Source organism: Ruditapes philippinarum, unplaced genomic scaffold (assembly GCF_026571515.1).
Source record: "Ruditapes philippinarum isolate M1 unplaced genomic scaffold, ASM2657151v2 ctg706_1_1_1_1, whole genome shotgun sequence".
Taxonomy (NCBI): Eukaryota; Metazoa; Mollusca; class Bivalvia; order Venerida; family Veneridae; genus Ruditapes; species Ruditapes philippinarum.
In genome coordinates, this window is record NW_026854344.1 from 275,830 (window position 1) to 295,699 (window position 19,870).

The 19,870-nt window shown below is 30.6% G+C and overlaps 1 protein-coding gene across 1 annotated transcript in view; it reads left to right on the plus strand.

The window, feature by feature from the left end:
* The window catches only part of LOC132739883 (serine/threonine-protein kinase BRSK2-like), a 69,074-nt gene extending 49,462 nt beyond the window's left edge, over positions 1-19,612 (plus strand). Inside the window, exons 11-21 of the mRNA XM_060727703.1 lie at positions 934-1,046; positions 5,963-6,063; positions 8,984-9,035; positions 10,590-10,658; positions 13,102-13,340; positions 16,217-16,244; positions 16,618-16,662; positions 17,224-17,347; positions 17,864-18,044; positions 18,354-18,532; positions 19,342-19,612. Of these exons, the coding sequence (XP_060583686.1) occupies positions 934-1,046; positions 5,963-6,063; positions 8,984-9,035; positions 10,590-10,658; positions 13,102-13,340; positions 16,217-16,244; positions 16,618-16,662; positions 17,224-17,347; positions 17,864-18,044; positions 18,354-18,532; positions 19,342-19,464 (1,254 nt within the window). The 3' untranslated portion in view covers positions 19,465-19,612. The remainder of the gene's footprint in view (positions 1-933; positions 1,047-5,962; positions 6,064-8,983; positions 9,036-10,589; positions 10,659-13,101; positions 13,341-16,216; positions 16,245-16,617; positions 16,663-17,223; positions 17,348-17,863; positions 18,045-18,353; positions 18,533-19,341) is intronic.
* The last annotated feature ends 258 nt before the right edge of the window (positions 19,613-19,870 follow it).

Here is a 19,870-nt window from a genome sequence, read left to right on the forward strand (position 1 = left end):
TTATATAAGGTGAAAAATCAAGTTTTATATGAAAACTTTGTTTTAGATTGATCTACTGTTTACTTGCACACAAAATGTTGTAAGAATATATTTTGCATTCATCTTGTACAATACATTTATATGTCATATCTAATAGGAGGTTACAAACAAACCTTTACTGTTATAGCTTCACTACTGTTCACAATAGAGTGAACAATCTTTATCAATATGTTTATCAATATGTTTGCTGTATAAGTTTGTTCGTTCTATGGGATGTGTTGAAAAAAGCATGTTTGTACTTTTCAAATACAGAGATCAAGTCTCTGGAAGGGTACCTAACTCTTAACCAGCTGAATTTCTTAATTAGACTGACACATTTTACAATAATAGAATTTCTTCTCACCATCCAGTGGGTAAATCTTTACCTAACTTAGTTTTTTCATTAGATTTTTTTTCCCTAAAGTTTGTCAATTTGTTTAATCTTTTATGAACAATTATGAACAACCTGTCAACAACTTTTTTTAAAACTATGTATTGTTTGATAGTCTTTTAACAAATATTTACATAAGTTTGAAATAAAATGAAGATATTATGGCCCATTTTCATGTAAAAACATTTTTCTAAACATGATTAAAAATTAAAAATTTATAAAAAAAAATATACATGTATTTGAAATGTTTATGTGTCACCTGATGTAAAATTTTATTTTTTCAGACCAAATAAATTGATGTAAAATTTGAGTATTTTTTTTATTTCGGCCAGACCAAATAAGTTGATGTAAAAAAAAATTGTCAGACCAAATAAATTGACGTAAATAAATTTAAAAAAAACCCAGACCAAATAAATATATGTAAAATATGATATTTTTTTTCCCTAACCAAATAAATTGATGTAAAATATGATTGAATTTATTTTCAAACCAAATTAATGGACGTAAAATTTGATTTTTTTCAGACGTCCATTATACCTACTGTGGAAGACTTAGATCCTGATGTGTTATCTACTATGAATTCTTTACAATGTTTTAAAGACAAAGACAGATTAATACGGGAATTATTAAATAGTAGGTAAGTTAACACAGGATGGCAGTTACAGATTAGATACCAGATAGGTAAGATGATACAAGAGAAGTTCATAACTAAGGTGATTTTATGAACATTTGGCCCCAGATCACTTGTACCCAAAAAGATCAATGTCTGAAAGAAATTTGAGATTGCTTATATGTAACTGAAGTCAATGTCAGAGAAAAAAGCTTAGATTTGTTGTACGTAACAGAGGTCAATGTCTAAAGTCAATGATTGTCTTGTCAGGGGAAAAAGTTAGATTGGTTGACAAAGGTCAATGTCAGGAAGAAATCTGAGATTGCTTGTACGTAATAAATTTAAATGTCAGGAAAATTTGTTAAGAAACACTTAAATATCATTTACAGACATGATTTATTTATGTCAACTACACAGTTGACTTGTGTGTATTCGGCTGATTAAAAGAATTTGCTCATCTTAAACAGCAACCAAAATCTCATAGAAAAAAAACTAAGGTTTTGACATTCATATTATCTTGCTCTGTCAAATGACAGGCCTTTTTAGCAGATACGACTGTAGTCAATGTTTCTTATGAAATTTATCATAGACAGGGTCAACTGATCAAAATGACAAGCCTTTGTAAACAAGTTTTACTTTAAATACTTCAAAAAATTCCTCTGTTAACAAGTTTTACTGGAAAACATTAAAAAAGGATCTTTGCAAACAAGTTTTACTGTCAATAATAAAAATAGGCTTATATAACTGTTTGAAAATAATAGTCTTTGCAAACAAGTTTTACTGTAAATAATAAACATAGGCTTATATAACCATTAAAAAAGAGTCTTTGCAAACAAGTTTTGCCGTAAATAATAAAAAATAGGCTTATATAACCAATAAAAAAAGAGTCTCTGTAAACAAGTTTTACTGTAAATAATAAAAAAGGCTTATATAACCATTTAAAAAAAAGAGTCTCTGTAAACAAGTTTTACTGTAAATGATAAAAATAGGCTTATACTACCATTAAAGAAAGAGTCTTTGTAAACAAGTTTTACTGTAAATAATAAAAATAGGTTTATATAAGCATTAGAAAAAGAGTCTTTGCAAACAAGTTTTACTGTAAATAATAAAAAGAGGCTTATATTACCATTAAAAAAGAGTCTTTGTAAACAAATTTTACTGTAAATAATAAAAAAAGGCTTATATAACCATTAAAAAAAAGTCTTTGTAAACAAGTTTTACTGTAAATAATAAAAATAGGCTTATGCAACAATTAAAAAAAAGAGTCTTTGTAAAAAAGTTACTGTAAATCATAAAAATAGGCTTATATAACCATTAAAAAAAGAGTCTTTGATGAAACAAATTTTACAGTAAATAATAAAAAATATGCTTATATAACCATTAAAAAAGAGTCTTTGTAAAACAAGTTTTACTGTAAATACCCGGTAATAAAAATAGGCTTATATAACCATTAAAAAAAGAGTTTGTAAACAAGTTTTACTGTAAATAATTAAAATAGGCTTATATAACCATTTAAAAAATCAAAGGGCTGCAGCTCTATGGTATTTTCTGATCTTTGCAATCTAAATCATACTGACTATCTGTATGTACTTTCCTGTATAAGTTTATTTTTATATACTATAATTCATCTTACGCAGCGACAGCGTTTTGTTTTTCTTCTATAACAGTTTGAGATTTACATATGGAATTTTGCATGAAAAAAAAAAAAAAAAAAAAGAATTGCCTCGACTAGGATTTGAACCATAGGCCTCTCACACCCTCAACGAGACCGCTTACCTCTGCACCACGGCGAAGTTATACATATGAACCTTGAATAAAAACGAATACATTATGTAATTCTAAATTGAGAATTTCCATTTCGTGTTTGTAATCCTTATTAATTTCGAGGTATTTTGTTCACGATAAACGTGTTGTTTAACACTGATGAAAATAATTTATCGAAAATCTTCTCGCCAAAACAGTCCGACATGTATATATTCCACTACTCGACAGTCAGATTTATTTGTGTACTACGCTCTGGAGTATTCGGTAATCGGCATAGCTAAAAATAGCACTTTCATTGATTAAAATGATATTCATGATAATCCGAAGCTTTACGGAAATAGCCGAACATTTTTTCATTGGGTAAAAAAGATATTCATCCGCGAAATTTGTGATTGTAACCTCATATTTCTATTGACTAATCTAAACTTTTAATGCACTGTAATTCGTTAAATGCTTACATTTAAAATTATTCTTTCTTTAAAATTGCTGGTTTTTAAGCAGTTTTGAGTGAGAACTACTTTGCGTTGTTAGGACTGTTTGGAAATTTTGTGTTAGACCGTGGATGTTAGCTATGTATTTACTGATCTAACGATCAGAAAATACAACAAGTTTTACTGTAATTGATAAAAATAGGTTTATATAAGCATTAAAAAAAGAGTCTTCGCAAGCAAGTTCTACTGTAAATAATAAAAACAGCTTCTATACTTTAGAAAAGGCCTTTGTAAATAAGTTCTACTGTAAATACTTATAAATAATAACTTGGTTATTGATGCCAATATATTAATGCTCAGACAAACCACAAAAATGTTTAAATGTAATAAATTGAAAGAGAGCTATTCATTTTCAAACTATGAACAAAGAACTGAATTTCTATTTTAATGCCTATTGTTGGAAATTTAATGTATAGATTTATTTTATACATGATTTATTTAACCTGGATTGTGTAGGCAGCTTTCAGCTTAAAGACGCACTAAAATTCTTTCCTGGAACTAACCAGTACTGAGCATTGAGTGTAAAGTTTCTTGCTCAAAGAAACAACGGCTTGCCTCTGCCGGGGTTTGAACTGACGTGGCAAGCAATCCTTAGGTTACTAGTCTGACTGACCCATTAACCACTCAGCCATGCCGCCACTCAGTAAAGATTTGTGTTGATTACCTGCAAATGCTGCACTGACATTATAAAAGGCAGGGTAATTATTGTAATCGAGTGTAATTTTATTTACATGATAGGAAAACATTACTTCCTCAATGCCTGAGCATTATATTCTATTGATTTATCATCTTCAGATATGGAACTGTAAAATCTTTATCTGATATCAATCTTTCTTTGTTTCATACATTTATGTTATGTAACAAACTTCTGTTCAAAAATTATAATACAGTTATAATTCAGTTTGAAATTTGTTCAATGAACTGTCTGAGTAGCCTTATAATTTAATATAAAATATCAAATATTTTTATAAACACAATTTTTTATTTTCATTAGACCTGCTGTAATACAGTTTGAGTTTGTTCTCTCATGTAACCTGATGTAACCTGAAAATAGAAAAAAATATTTCAGTAAATCTATGGATCATTTTGAGAAGACAAAAATAAAGATGAAACAGTAGCATTGAGAACTCTGATATCATGGTTAACATTGTCAGTAATAGTAAATTGATATCATGACCTTTTTATGTCAGTGCTTAAGATTATGCATTTTGGAGGCCATTGAAACACGGCCATATTAAGTCATGGATTTAAATATCAATTGTTACACACCCGTCTTTGGAGTTTTGTTTAGCTTATCAAATACCGGTACATGTAATTTTATCACCATGGGTCAGATAGAAAATACATATAATTTCTACATAGTACGTTCAGGATTGAGATATTGGCATGAAATCTGGGGTATGCAGGAATATTGCAAGTTTGAGATAGATTTATCAACACCAGCCTCTCACCAGGATTTACACCAGGCCTTGAGGTTATAAAGCTAAGTTCTGTCTCAAATCTTAGGACTTTTAATTAGTCAATGAGCATTCTATGGCAGTTTCTGACCATTTAAATACCTGAGATATGAGTTTGAGTTTAGGAAAGTTCTTCGTCACCCCGGAACCAGGTCTTTTATAACCTAGGACCCAGGACAGATGCATTCTGTCCAACAGTTCTCTATGATACAGTATAAAAAAAGCAAAGCAATATGATACAGTATAAAAAAAACAAAACAATTAAACAAGGTCTAAATCTTTAAAATGATTTATTGTAGTAAGTGCAAGGTGAGGCAGTTTTGTTATGGTATTGTAAATGTTTCATCAAATGAAAGTGTGCATTATAGATTTTGTACATTGTAAATCAAATTATGTGGAGGAGAATTTGATAAAGTTGTTGATCATTTTCCCTGAAAATTTTCTCCTGGAACAAATTACTTTGAAAGTTTACACCTTTCAAGGGATTTAAATAGAAGGTTTAGTTTTACATGATTATTATATTTATTTGATTTGTGTTGTTCAACATGTATAAATAGATACATAAGAGCCAGACAATATATATCGTCACCTTAGTGCAGTAATGGGTTAAAGCCTATGACAATTTAAAAGGATTTAGTCCATGCTGTGCTAAGATGACAATATGGGAGTTCCACACAACAAGTGCATGATAAAGTTTATGAGTTTATGGTAAAGGAATGGTGATGGAGTCTTTGTCCGTATGGTTAAGGTTACCAATTCAAATCAACTTGTCCGTTACTGCTGTGGATACTTATTCCATCAGGAAGTTTGGAATCTTTCATGTGAGGAAGCTATACAGCTAGCTTATGGAACATCAATGGTTCTACTCAGGTGCCTGCTAATGCCTGAAATAATGTACAAAGGTGCACTTAAGGTCTTCCTGCCAAATGACCTTTACTGTGTCTTAAAATTCAGGAAAAGAAACAAAAATTATTTTTTAATTGAGAGGGGAGAAGAAAATGTTGGTTTTCTTGCAATACTATTAGTTTTTATATATTAATAAAAAAGACATAGTTATAACATAGATTTAACTTTATTAAGATAAAAAATGAAATTTCTTTGATATGACTTACAAAAAAAGATTATTTATAATAATCTCTTCATTAAATTTTGTAACTTCAAATTATATTAGACAGTTTATATGTATAATGTATAAATATATATCTATTCAGACATTTTTCTATATTTTCAGGCACAATACAGAGAAGGTGATTTATTTTTTACTCTTAGACAGAAAACTCAGGAATCCTTGTGTGGAGGATGAAATAGAAATTCGACACAGATCAGAATCTGGTATGACTTTTATATATATACAATATATTATTCTCATGTAAAACAACTTGGCCTCCGAGAATAGAAACATTTCTACTTATATGAGGGTATTGTGCATGATCCATTAATTTTCAAAATGAGGAAATCTCAGATACATGTACATTGTTTTATGCATTAAAAACCAGAAAAATGTTACAGCTTTAAAATTAATGTAAACTCAATGTGATTGATAATAAGCTATTCACAAACAATAAATAAACAATTTTCCATGCTTTATAAATGTCACATTAAACTTTAAATATGGATATAAAGGCCATACATGGATGGTAAAAAAAGCATATTCTTGTCTGAATAAAGGCCAAGTTAAACTTTATGATGTTATAAAACATTTTCTTGCTTCTGGGTCCATGCTGTATAAAAGTCAGATTAAACTTTATACATGGATGATATAAAACATGTTCTTTTTCTGGATACATGCTGTATAAAGGTCATGTTAAACTTTATACATGGATGACATTCAACATATTCTTGTTTCTTGATCCATGCTCTTAAACATTATACATGGATAATATAAAACATTTTCTTGTTTCTTGATCCATGCTGTATAAAGGTTAGGTTAAACTTTTTACATGGTTGATGTAAAACATATTCTTGTTTCTAGATCCAAGCTGTTAAACTTTATACATGGATGATATAAAAACATTTTCTTGTTTCTAGATCCATGCTGTATAAAGGTCATGTTAAACTTTATACATGGATGATATAAAACATATTCTTGTTTGTAGATCCATACTGTATAAAGGTCTGGTTAAACTTTATACATGGATGACATAAAACATATTCTTGTTTCTAGATCCATGCTGTATAACTTTATACATGGATGATATAAAACATGTTCTTTTTTCTGGATACATGCTGTATAACTTTATACATGGATGATATAAAACATGTTCTTTTTTCTGGATACATGCTGTATAAAGGTTATGTTAAACTTTATACATGGATGATATAAAACATATTCTTGTTTCTAGGTCCATGCTGTATAAAGGTCAGGTTAAACTTTATACATGGATGATATAAAACATATTCTTGTTTCTAGGTCCATGCTGTATAAAGGTCAGGTTAAACTTTATACATGGATGATATAAACATATATTCTTGTTTCTAGATCCATGCTGTATATTGGTCAGGTCAAACTTTATACATGGATGATATAAAACATATTCTTGTTTTCTAGGTCCATGCTGTATAAAGGTCAGGTTAAACTTTATACATGGATGAAATAAAACATATTCTTGTTTCTAGGTCCATGCTGTATAAAGGTCAGGTTAAACTTTATACATGGATGACATAAAACATATTCTTGTTTCTAGATCCATGCTGTATAAAGGTCAGGTTAAACTTTATACATGGATGATATAAAACATATTCTTGTTTCTAGGTCCATGCTGTATAAAGGTCATATTAAACTTTATACATGGATGATATAAAATATATTCTTGTTTCTAGGTCCATGCTGTATAAAGGCCAGGTTAAACTTTATACATGGATGAAATAAAACTTATTTTTGTTTCTAGGTCCATGCTGTATAAAGGTCATATTAAACTTTATACATGGATGATATAAAACATATTCTTGTTTCTAGGTCCATGCTGTATAAAGGTCAGGTTAAACTTTATACATGGATGATATAAAACATATTCTTGTTACTAGATCCATGCTGTATAAAGGTCAGGTTAAACTTTATACATGGATGATATAAAACATATTCTTGTTTCTAGGTCCATGCTGTATAAAGGTCATATTAAACTTTATACATGGATGATATAAAATATATTCTTGTTTCTAGGTCCATGCTCTACAAAGGTCAGGTTAAACTTGATACATGGATGATATAAAACATATTCTTGTTTCTAGGTCCATGCTGTATAAAGGTCATATTATACTTGATACATGGATGATATAAAACATATTCTTGTTTCTAGGTCCATGCTCTACAAAGGTCAGGTTAAACTTGATACATGGATGATATAAAACTGTAAGAAGGTCATGTTAAACTTTATGCATAGATGATGTAAAACATATTCTAGTTTCTAGGTCCATGTGTAACTTTATACATGTTTGAATGCGTGATTTGATTTGTCTCTTCATCATTTTGAAGTAAATGTGCTTCAGAAAGAGAAAATTTATTCCTTAAAAGTTTCATGATGAAATCTAACACTTTACTGAAGGAGATTATGACAGGAATTCTGGAGAAATTTATGTAGATTTGATAATGTCTCTGTAAAGTAATCTGAGCTTGCATTATTATGATATGGGAAACAAACAATGGAGAATTTTATGATTTGTTTATACATCAGTTATTGCTGAGTGGAATTTATGAGAAAATTTTGGCTTTAAAAACATTAGAATATTATGGGATTTTCCTAGAAATTTGATTATAAACATTGAAAATGAGACATTATTCAGTAAATCAATATCATTCTGTTTATGATACAGATGAAGTCGGTTAAAGGGTCTCCACTGAGGTTTATTGACATAATGTGACTGGAATTTTTTTCTTTAGATTTTATATCATTTGATGTAAGTCTAATTCAATGACTTGTGTGCAAAATTTCTGATCATTCAGTAACTCTGTTTATTCAGAAAAAATATTATTGAGCAAAATGACATAAATGACCTGTCTAGTTCTGTCTCAAATCTCAGGATTTTCATTGGTTAATGTACATTCTGTGACAGTTTCTGACCAATCAAATACCAGAGATCTGAGTTTGATTTGGCCTCTGGTTTTTCTTTGTGTGTACAGGTTTTGCAATCTGTACGACTGGCGAAATGTTTTTAAGGGTACAGTTTAGACAAAACAAAAATCTATATATGAAAATTTAACATGTTTAAGCATTATTACAATATATTTAATGTGATGTTGTTGTTGTTATTTCAGCTGATCCACCTAGAAAAAGAATAGATGCAGTACAGCTCAATGGTCAGCCAAGGTATAAACTCAGATTTACTGTAATTTCTGTTTCCTAGAAATACAACCAATTAAACTAATGTTTCCTAGAAATACAACCAAAAGAAACTAATGTTTTCTAGAATTACAATCAATAAAACTACTGTTTCCTAGAAATACAACCAATTAAACTAATGTTTCCTAGAATAACAACCAATAAAACTACTTTTTCCTAGAAATGCAACCAATAAAACTACTGTTTCCTAGAAATACAACCAACTAAACTAATGTTTTCTAGAAATACAACCAATTAAACTAATGTTTTCTAGAATTACAACCAATAAAACTACTGTTTCCTAGAAATACAACTGACTTAACTAACGTTTTCTAGAAATACAACCAATTAAATTAATGTTTCCTAGAATTACAAGCAATCTACTGTTTCCTAGAATAACAACCAATAAAACTACTGTTTCCTAGAAATGCAACCAATTAAACTACTTTTTCCTAGAAATACAACCAATTAAACTACTATTTCATAGAAATGCAACCAATAAAACTGCAGTAAGCAATAAAATAGCAGTAAATGTTCTGTCATTGAAAATTAAATGTAATTTGTTGCAGTTTTATGCTTTATAAGAAATAAAAGAGTTTTATCACTGAAAAATGTCTTATACCTTTAATATCAAATTTTGACCAAAGATGAAATTTATCTTATGAGATTAAAGGTTTACATAAATAAATAAAATGATATAAATGTATTTGCCAAGAAAAAATATGTAAAAAAAGAAGACCTGTTGGTGACTTTTCCTGAAGCATCTTTATTATCAAACTCTGTCTTTAAAACTAATTGTTGGTTATTTATTCTAATTTCTTAAATTATTTTAAAGCAAAATTTCTCTGTGACAATTGATCTCGGACATCTTGGTCAGTCACTTGCAGAGAAATTGCTAATTACTGGTTAGTTATCCAGGAAAGCTGGTTAGATGGATTGACTTCCATATAATGACCAAAAATATAACCAAAACATCATGTATTAAGATTGGCGTAAAAACAGAAGAACAAGCAAACACATGTAGTAAACCATACTATTCTTGAGAAGTCAAATAGACTTAGAGCTGTAATAACTCTAATGTGCTCATAAGAATTATCCATATCTTTTTAAATGACAGAATTGCCAATTGTTTTGAGAGCTGATAATAAACATAATGATATATAGAGTGAGGGATCTTTAAAATTGAAATCTCAAATTATCTACGTATTGAAATGAAATCAAATCCTTTCGAAGACTAAATGTCAACCTTTAAAATGAACTTTTGACAAGGAACTTTGCACTTAATAAAACATGCTTAATACTTGGCAATGCCAAAAACCTGATTCCACAGAATTATTTCTTTGGTATTCTTGGTTTTTAGACCAAAAAACCATAAAAAAATTAAGTTCTTTGACATCTTTATGAAATACATTATAAACAAGTTAACTAGTTTTGATCAATTGTCTTGAAATATGTATGTTTGTATACTACATGTACTAGCTTAGAAAAGTATTTGCATAAATCTTGACTAACATTAACTTTGTTTTGTTTGATGGCTCACAGATTGTCTTTAGGTAGTATTAGTGAGGGCTCGCCAACGGCAGGCCGTAGAGCTCTTGCTATACAAAAAGTGTAAGTTTACACCTATAAGCTTTATATGTTGTCACAAGGTCACACTTGATTGGAAACTAGTATGAAAATAAATGTAAAATTTTAATAGTACAATTATATATAAATATATATATTTATATACCTATGCTTCATACTAGTTTGCAGTCTATAATATGATATCTAGAAGGGGTCGGAAGACAGTAGGGGACTTCATGTGTTGCAATCTGTGACTTGTTTATCTCAGAGGGTATTGTTACTGTACCCATCAAGTTATTTGCTAGCAGACATGGTGGTTTTCCCCTAATCATAAAAAAAATACCCAATTTTGCTGCTTAATTGGCATGTTTAAGATTTTATACCTGTGTCAACAGATCTTTTACACAAATTTTGAAGTAGCGTTATAAGTAGAATCAACATTAAAAAGAAGTTGTATGGTGCAAATACCAATTCTTCAAATAACAATTTAACTATATAGAAGTTTTCATACTTCCTGTTTACATTAGCATCAACAAAGTTTTTGAATTTTGCTATTCAACGGTTTACAATTAAGCCAAAAAAAGACGCTTTTAATACAGCATGTATTTACCTCCCCTGTCCACCATTTTGAAAGTCATTTCTAATAAATTAAAAACTTAACCCTTTCGCTGCCAGAGGGTTATTGTTTTATTGTTCACCTATTTGCCAGAGGGTTTTCTAAGAAATTACTATATTATTAATTAATATAATTTTTATTATTTGTTATTAGTATTGTAATAATTATATATGTTTCCAAATATGTTAGTATATTAATAATTATTGTCGATGGTATAATTTTCTTTACATTTATTATTATTTTTATTATTATTATTATTAATTTATTATTATTACTATTATTATTATAGAAACGGCTAAAGCCGTCCATATGGCGAATACGCCGAAAATAACAGGGACGGCTTAAGCCGTCCCTATGGCAGTGAAAGGGTTAAGATAAAATTCTCCCAAAATTCAATCATTTTTATGTTCAGAAGAAGTATTAGATCATTGGGCTCTCACTGTGTGTTGTGTTGCCCACAGGAAAGCGCCGTGCTTAATTTGAGATAAGAACTATTACATTGGGTTCTTACCATGGGTTGTGTGAGCTTTTGAGAATCTTGAACCCCCATAATGACTGCCATTTTTGGCAAGGGAGGTAAATTTTGTAAAAATCTGGAACAATCAATTGAGAATAATGAAATTAGTTTTACAACAACATTATACATGCCAATTAAGCAGTTGTTTTATGCCATCATTATTGTTGCTTAAGTTGATGTATTTTACTTAAAGTTCCCTTATTGTAGCATTAATTATGTTTCTGTGATAAATATGTTTCTTTTCAGTTATTATAGTAAACATCATGTAGTATATAATTGATTTGAGTTTTCAGTGTATATTTATTTTTTAATGTGTCTTTTTTTTCACCCACATTCATAAAATAATTATATTGTTGGAAACACATTTTTTCCCCATTATTGTTTCAGTTGAATTTTCACGCTCTAGTGATTTATAAAACATTATTTGATAGAATAAAAAGATCAAAAACCAACACAATTTTACATTAAATGAAAAGACTTTCAGAAAGGGACAGCCATAGCTGAGCAGTGAAGGTCTTTGAATTCAGACTACTTGGCCCTTACTGCTGTGGGTTAGAGTCTCGCATTGGATTCTTTCAAATGAGGAAGCTATCCAGCTAATTTGTGGAACATCTGTGGTTCTTACTCAGGTGCCTGCTCATGCCTGAAATACTGCACAAAGGTGTTGATGCAACTTACAAATATAAAATTCCACTCAAAGAAACAAAACATTCAACAGAAAAAATCTATAAAAAAAACAAACAAAAAAACAACACAATAACAGGTTTCTGATGTTAAAGACCATAGACTTGATAAAGAAATATTGTTGCCATTACTATGGTTACAGGGAACTAAATGATTTATAGATGGTATTTTGTAAGTAAGGTAATATTGTATAATACAATAAGTTTATGAAGACTATCACTAGTATTGATCTACACAATACATTCTTAAAATCACGACTTATAATCATAAATATGTCTCAAAATTAATTTTTGTGGTTTTTTGTGGAAAGGTCAATCCAGGAATTTAAGATCCAACAAAATTTCATTTCTGTAATATTATTTTACATCACATTATTTACATTTTACCTTTTTGAAAAATAAGCAGTCCATGAATTTAAGAAGTCACAAAATGTTCTTTGTGACAAAACCGCAAAATTTCATGCCCAGGATATTAAATGAATTTACAGTATTTGAAATAATCATGAATAAGAACTTAATCAGAACATATTAATGTAAATTGATTAGCTGAAACTGATAACCTATCTGTAAGAAACAAAATTTATATTTAAGATATATAGTTTCATTTTGTGAAATTTCACTGAAAATCAGTCTAAATCATATGTTTAATATTTTAAATCTTATTTGTTACAGTCGGAAAGCTAGCCTTTCATCTGGTAGCCAGAATGGTTCTCCGGTGTTGAGTCCAAAACATGCAAGAGGCACGCCATCTCACAGTCCCAGTCCAACCCCGCCAACGTCACCTAGTGTTCAGAATACGCCTTGGAAATCACGGCTGCATACAATCAAAAACAGCTTCCTGGGTTCACCAAGATTCCATAGAAGAAAACTACAAGGTATACCATATCCATACCATGGGGCAAATGGGGTTTGTGCCCTTAAGGAGCCCCTACTTCTTCCAGGTGAATTTTGAAATTTAAAACTTGGCCATGTGACTCAGCATGTGACCTAATACTGAATGCTGATTGGTTGGGTTTTTTTGTGGTGAGTAGGTATTGCAGTAGAATATGTATGTATAAACCTCATTCAGACCATTTGGTTTTCATTTTGCTGAAAAATAAATCATGACAAAAACACAGAACAATGTGTACTGCAACACTGATGTCCACAATAACATGAGGTTGTAGACCTGTCTAGAAAAAAGTAAAAAAATTTCTATCACAACATTCATGATTAGAATAAGAGACAGGTCTACAAACTCAATTTTGCCCTAGGTTTCAATTTTTATAACGCATGTTGCTAGGTTGCTTGCATTCCTAGAGTAATGTCTCATACAAAGCTCAAAACATTCTCAAACATTGCCAAGTAAAATAACAGAAAACCTGGATATAATGCTATGTGGGGCTTAAATTACCACACACCAATAGCTGTCAAGTGAAGCAATTCAAGTATGACCTTGAATTTTAAATCACCTTTTCACTATCAAATTTTTTAAATGAAATTGGCCAAATCTTTGTTAAAAATTGATATTAGCCAAATTTTGGTTATAAATGAATGGATTTCATTTATATTTGGACATAAGAACACTGGACAAAGCCTTCATGTGATAATTCAAGTATGACCTTGACCTTAAATTGTCCTTGACCTTAAAAGACAAATATGAAATTTATTTAAATTCTGTAAAACTGGTAGCAAATCTAAAACTGCTCTCATAAGTGAAATTTTAGGTTGTTTGTTATTTGATCTTGTATTATGTTTTGTATGATAACATTTCCAAATGTTGTTGTGTTACTAACATGAAACTTGATGTTTATTAAACTTTTGTGTGCATCTGAAACATTATATATGAGAAAACATTACTAACATTCTGTTCCATCAATGCTTTGACCTTAATTCTGATAACCTTAACTTGATGACCTTAACTCTGATTGATGACCTGAACCTATTGACCTTAATGGAATGACCTTTACTCTGATGACCATAACCTGTTAACCTTTACCTGATGATGTTAACTCTGATGACCTTAACCTGATGACCTTAACTCTGATGACCCTGACCTGTTGAGTGTTGACCTTAACCTGGTGCATATATTTCTTAAATGGACATTGAAAGGCATCCATTTTCCAACAGTTTTGGATATCATTGTAAAAATTTGAGATTGGGCAGCCAACAGTATAGAAGCCTGGTTTGATAACATGGATATAGAGGCTAACCTGGCTCTTATACTGTTGGGTAAGGCCATCATTTGGTTCCAGCAGGTTAAGGGTCAATATTCATGTTATTACGCTAATAAAGATAGTTTTCATATATGTTTATATACCATGGCATGATTTATTATACATGTATCATTGAAATAATACATAGAAATATATGCCTTTTAATATGGTAGTTTTGCATACATTCCATTCTGGAATTATATTTTTATGCCACCAGCAGCATCTGCGATGCGGTGGCATATAGCGATTCATCTGTGTGTGTGTGTGTTTGTTCGTGTTTTTGTTTTGTGTGTGTTGTATATAGATATATAGTGAAACTTAGGAAAATCTTTCTTGTGAAAAATCCATAGTCATTTCATACCAACCTTGGAGGGATTGATCTTGGGTGAAAGGCGTTCCAAAGTTATGTTCAACAAAGAATACAAATTCAAAATGCGAAATCCTGGTGCCATGGCAACAAAGGATTATAGAATAAATTTAAAAAAATCTCTGTATAAGACTCCAAAAGGCTGAGCTTGAAGATGTATTTGCATTAAGGCATTGTTTGTAGACCTCTCACAGATTGTTCAATTATAAGCTGCTGGGTAAAATCAGCCACCCGGGGTCATTATGTGTTCACGATATATGTTACATATATAGGTAAAAATAAAATGCCTTTTTGTAAAGACCATGCCAGAGATTAGATTAGCTATATTGACGATAAAGGCATGTCTGGTAAATCCTTACAATAATTGCTCCAAATTAAGGCTGGGTCAAGAATAAAGCCACTGGCAAGGGGGTCATGGATTTTCACTATATGTACATATAGTGACGAAAAATTTAAAAATACCTTCTTGTAAAGACCAAATGGCCTAGAGCTTAGATAATTTTGCATAAGGCATTGTCTGATAGACCTCTACCCAGAATGTTCAAAATATATGCCCTGGGGTCAAAATGCCCCCGTCTCGGGGTCATTGATTTTCAATATATACATATAGTAAAAAATCAAAAAAATCTTATTGTCTGAAGGTACAAGGCTTAGAGCTTTAAAATATTTGTTAAATGATATCATAATATAGGTATTCTCTACCAAGTTTGTTCAAATTTGCCTCAGTGTAAAATTAAAAGTGAACTTTGAATATCAGCTGACCTAGATTTTGACAAAGTGTATTACATGTTGTCGCTTTGATGCAGTCATGAAATTTTTAGGCTGTGTGAAATATGACCTTCACCACCAAATTCACTAGACTCAAGTGCATTGATATATTCCTACTCTGATCTTTTATTGAGTTAACAATAGATTTAACCACTAATCTGATAATAAGAATTAGATATGCATTATGACAATTTTCAATTGTATAGAAACAAAAAAATCTGTTCTACACTACTATTTAGTGTTGTTTTATTGCGGTGGCATAGCAATTTTTCTCAAATGCAATCTTGTTTTTACATTATTACAAAGAAAAGTGTGTATCAGGTAAAAATATATGTATATGGACTTTTAGGCAGGGACACTTTTACCTGGATGTAAGCCCTATATATGAATATAAAAATTATTTAAATTATATCAAACTGTATAAAACAAGTCCATTTTAAGTGGCAGCAAGGCCAAGTGTTTAACATGTCAGACCAGTTATGTGAGTATTAGTGCTACTTGTGTGGGTTCAAACCCCTTCAGGGGTGAGCCATTGTTTCCTTGCGCATAAGAGAAACTATAAACAATTGCTCAGTACTGGTTAGTTCCAGGAAGTGATTGGAGAGTGTATCTGACTGCAAGCTTAAAGCTTCCTACACAATTGAAATAAAATAAATTCTATATAAACTTTGTCTATTTTTGTAATTGGATCAAATAACATAGCTGATTAAAGTTTTTTATTTAATCATATTTCGTCACATTAATTCAGTACTAGGTTAACTTCTATTAAAATTTAATTAGAGTTAATTTATTATTACATTAATTTTTTTGTTATTTATATAGCTAAATAGACTAACATGTTTGTAATTTATATTTCAGTGCTACAGAAGAATCTATAACCATGACTCCAGACTCGTCACCAGAGTAAAGACACTATTCTTATTCACTTAGTATTATCTTATTCAAAAAACATTTTTCCCCCAATTTAATCTTCTCAAAAAGGTTTAAACAATGCATGACATACTGTAGAATCTTGTAAATGAGCATATACCCTTAATAATGATTTAGTGTTACTTTTATGTGCCTAATTATGTGGTGGCATAATTGAACATAGGAAGGTGATAGCTATTAAGTGACATGCTATAGATATAACTTATCGCTCAAAGTCATTACCTGGCCACGCTATATTTTTTTAAGTGCATGCGGGTACAAATTTGTAATGACGTTGCTATGTAATAATATCAATGTTCACACATAAAAACATATATTGCGTTGACATGAAATACTTATCAGGTAGCCGTGTAATACATATATGTGTGTCCATAATAGCTACGGCGTTTGCACATAGTAACTTAAAGGATGTCCCCTTTATGCCACCAAAAATTAATGGTAACCAAAAATAATTGATATGCACTTACAGATATGCCTTGTGTGACAAATAATCAATGTGTTACATGATAATATTTTACATGATGATTATTTTAGAATGACTAAGAAGTCATGGTTTGGTTCACTGATGGGTTCGGAAAGGGAAGAACACCATTTTGTGATGGTGAGGGATAAACCTCTCTCACAAATCAAGGCTGACCTCATACATGCATTCCTTTCTGTGAGTATACATACAGTGAATGTGATGTTACGTTTTAAATTATTTCATTTTAAACATTACCGGTATTTCTTAATGTCTGAGCATGTATCATATTATTGTTTATATAATACATTTGTAAATTAAGTGTTTCAAGAGAATTTTAAAAAAGGTATGTGATACACTAACAAGATATCCTGTTATAATATTAGATTATTATGCCCACTTTTCTTAGTTTTGCAATATTGTTATGGTGGTCGGCCACTCTTCAAAGCACTTACTGTGTACTTTGTTTTCTTATTCATGAACACATTGTTTCTCTATTTATGAACACATACCATTTCATAATCATTTCCTCTTATAATGATTACTTATTCTAACTATCAGAAAAGGTTGAGGAAATGGCGCATATGACTGTGTCATTTTAAATTTTGATGTAAGTAAATTTCTATGTTATAATTTCTGTCTAAATTTTAATTTGCATTTTCGTAGAACTATTTTAGTCATTTTAAATAATAAGGATGATTTGATATTTTGCAGACACCAGATCTATGCCACAGTGTTGTATCAACAACTACGTTCAGAGCTGAATACCGGAGGTCTGGTAGCTCATCTGTATTCTCACGTAACGTCAGGTTCCAAGTGGACATAACTCCGGCACACGGAACAACTCGGGAACATGAAATCAGCATGTATTGTCTCACATTCACTCACATCTCAGGTTCATTGATTTTTTTCTCATTTTTGTCCCCCAAAAAAAGATTGTTATTTTGTTGGTTGGTTGGATTCAACACAATATTAACATGATCCTAGCCACAGATTTTACATTTTTCTTTAAAATTTTCCAAAATCCAAAACTTTACCCCGAAAATTGGTTAAGTATCAAAATTTCACTAAATTTCTTTTTGTATGTTATTTTTTCACCCGTAAAAAGGCTTGGGCCACATCATCCAGTAGTAATCCTAAATAATGTAAGCTGTCAAATATGTGTGATCTATTTATAGATTACGATTACCAAATTATTTTTCAGGTCCATCAAGAAGATTCCGACGTGTTTGTGAACACATACAGAATTTAATGTTGGGTCCACGTGGTGATGCATTAAGTCAGCGTAAGATTAGCACGGACAGTTCCTCGTCATATACCTCCGAGTGCGGCGCATCTCCCACCCACAGTATCTCTGTCACACGTGCTGATTGTGATGATGATGTAATTATTTATTTAACGTATAATTGTGCTTTAGTTCTATATTTTTAATTTTTAGTAGCATGCTTTTCTACTGAAACAGCTTCCATATTTGTTAGATGTATATATATCTTTTTCATGTAACATGTATCTCCTTTTCCACCTATTTAAGCTAACATATATCTAAAACTTTGGTGGGGATAAGAATCCCATTCAGCAATTATAGTTATAATTATTTTTGTGACGAAAAGGAGAGTTATATAAGTAAATGGCTAAGTCTTGACATTTACAGTGATTAGAAGTCAACAGGCTGTATTAAGGCTGTATTAACAGAAATTGATCTGTGTTCAATAGCAAGCATGTGAAGCCAATGACCATGATTGTGAAATATTAACATAAAGCAGTAGTATAAAAATAAAGCCTTTATAACTGCCAATTTATCATCATTTATGTCAGATATCTAATTGTTGTAGACAATATTATACATGTATAAACTTTGTACTGCTGGTATAGTTCACTCACTGTAGTTCACAGGTTTTAACTGTTCAAATTGCTGAAACCAAAAGTGAATAGCATTAAACAACAGTGTAGAAGCCAGGTCTGATGACATCTCGGTGCTGTCTGACCAGCTTAATATTGGTGGTTGCTCTAAATTTTTGTACTTCGATATTGAAATCCCGTTAACTTTGAATGAACAGTTCCAAAGTCATAGCAGGACATATCCATTACACAAATTTAGCAAGTTTAGGGTGTGCTTTTTTTAAGTTTACAAAATATGATGTAATTGTATGTACAAAATATGATGTAATTGTATGTATCTGGTTTTATTTCAGACCCCAGTGTTTGATAGAATCAGTAAAACTCCTACCCCACAGAGGAGAGATATACCTCGAGTGATCACAAACGGTAGGAGAGTGATCGTGGATCCAAGCATCAGACGAAAAGATAAAATGTGACGCAGATTTAGAAATTGAACTACTTTTCCATTTTATTAGGAATGGAATAATGGATTGTATTCGGAAATAATAAGACATTGTATGATTTAAAGGAGTCGGTTATCCAATCAAAAGAGCATGCTGATGTATTTACCAGTATGTTCATGAAGTTCATGAAGTGGATTACATTGTTAACAGAACTTGAATAAGCAAGAGCCTGGTTCTGTGTTACTATTTGTTAAGTTTTGGGATTGATGAGCCTTCCATATTTAAGTATATGATTGTGTAAGCACAATTGAAATGTCAGTTTTGTATGTATTATAGAATTGTTAATTGATTCATCAAGGAAATTTGTTTCAGAACATGGATAATTATTCTTGGACAACACAACAAGTATATTTTAGGTAGAACAACACAACATCAAGAA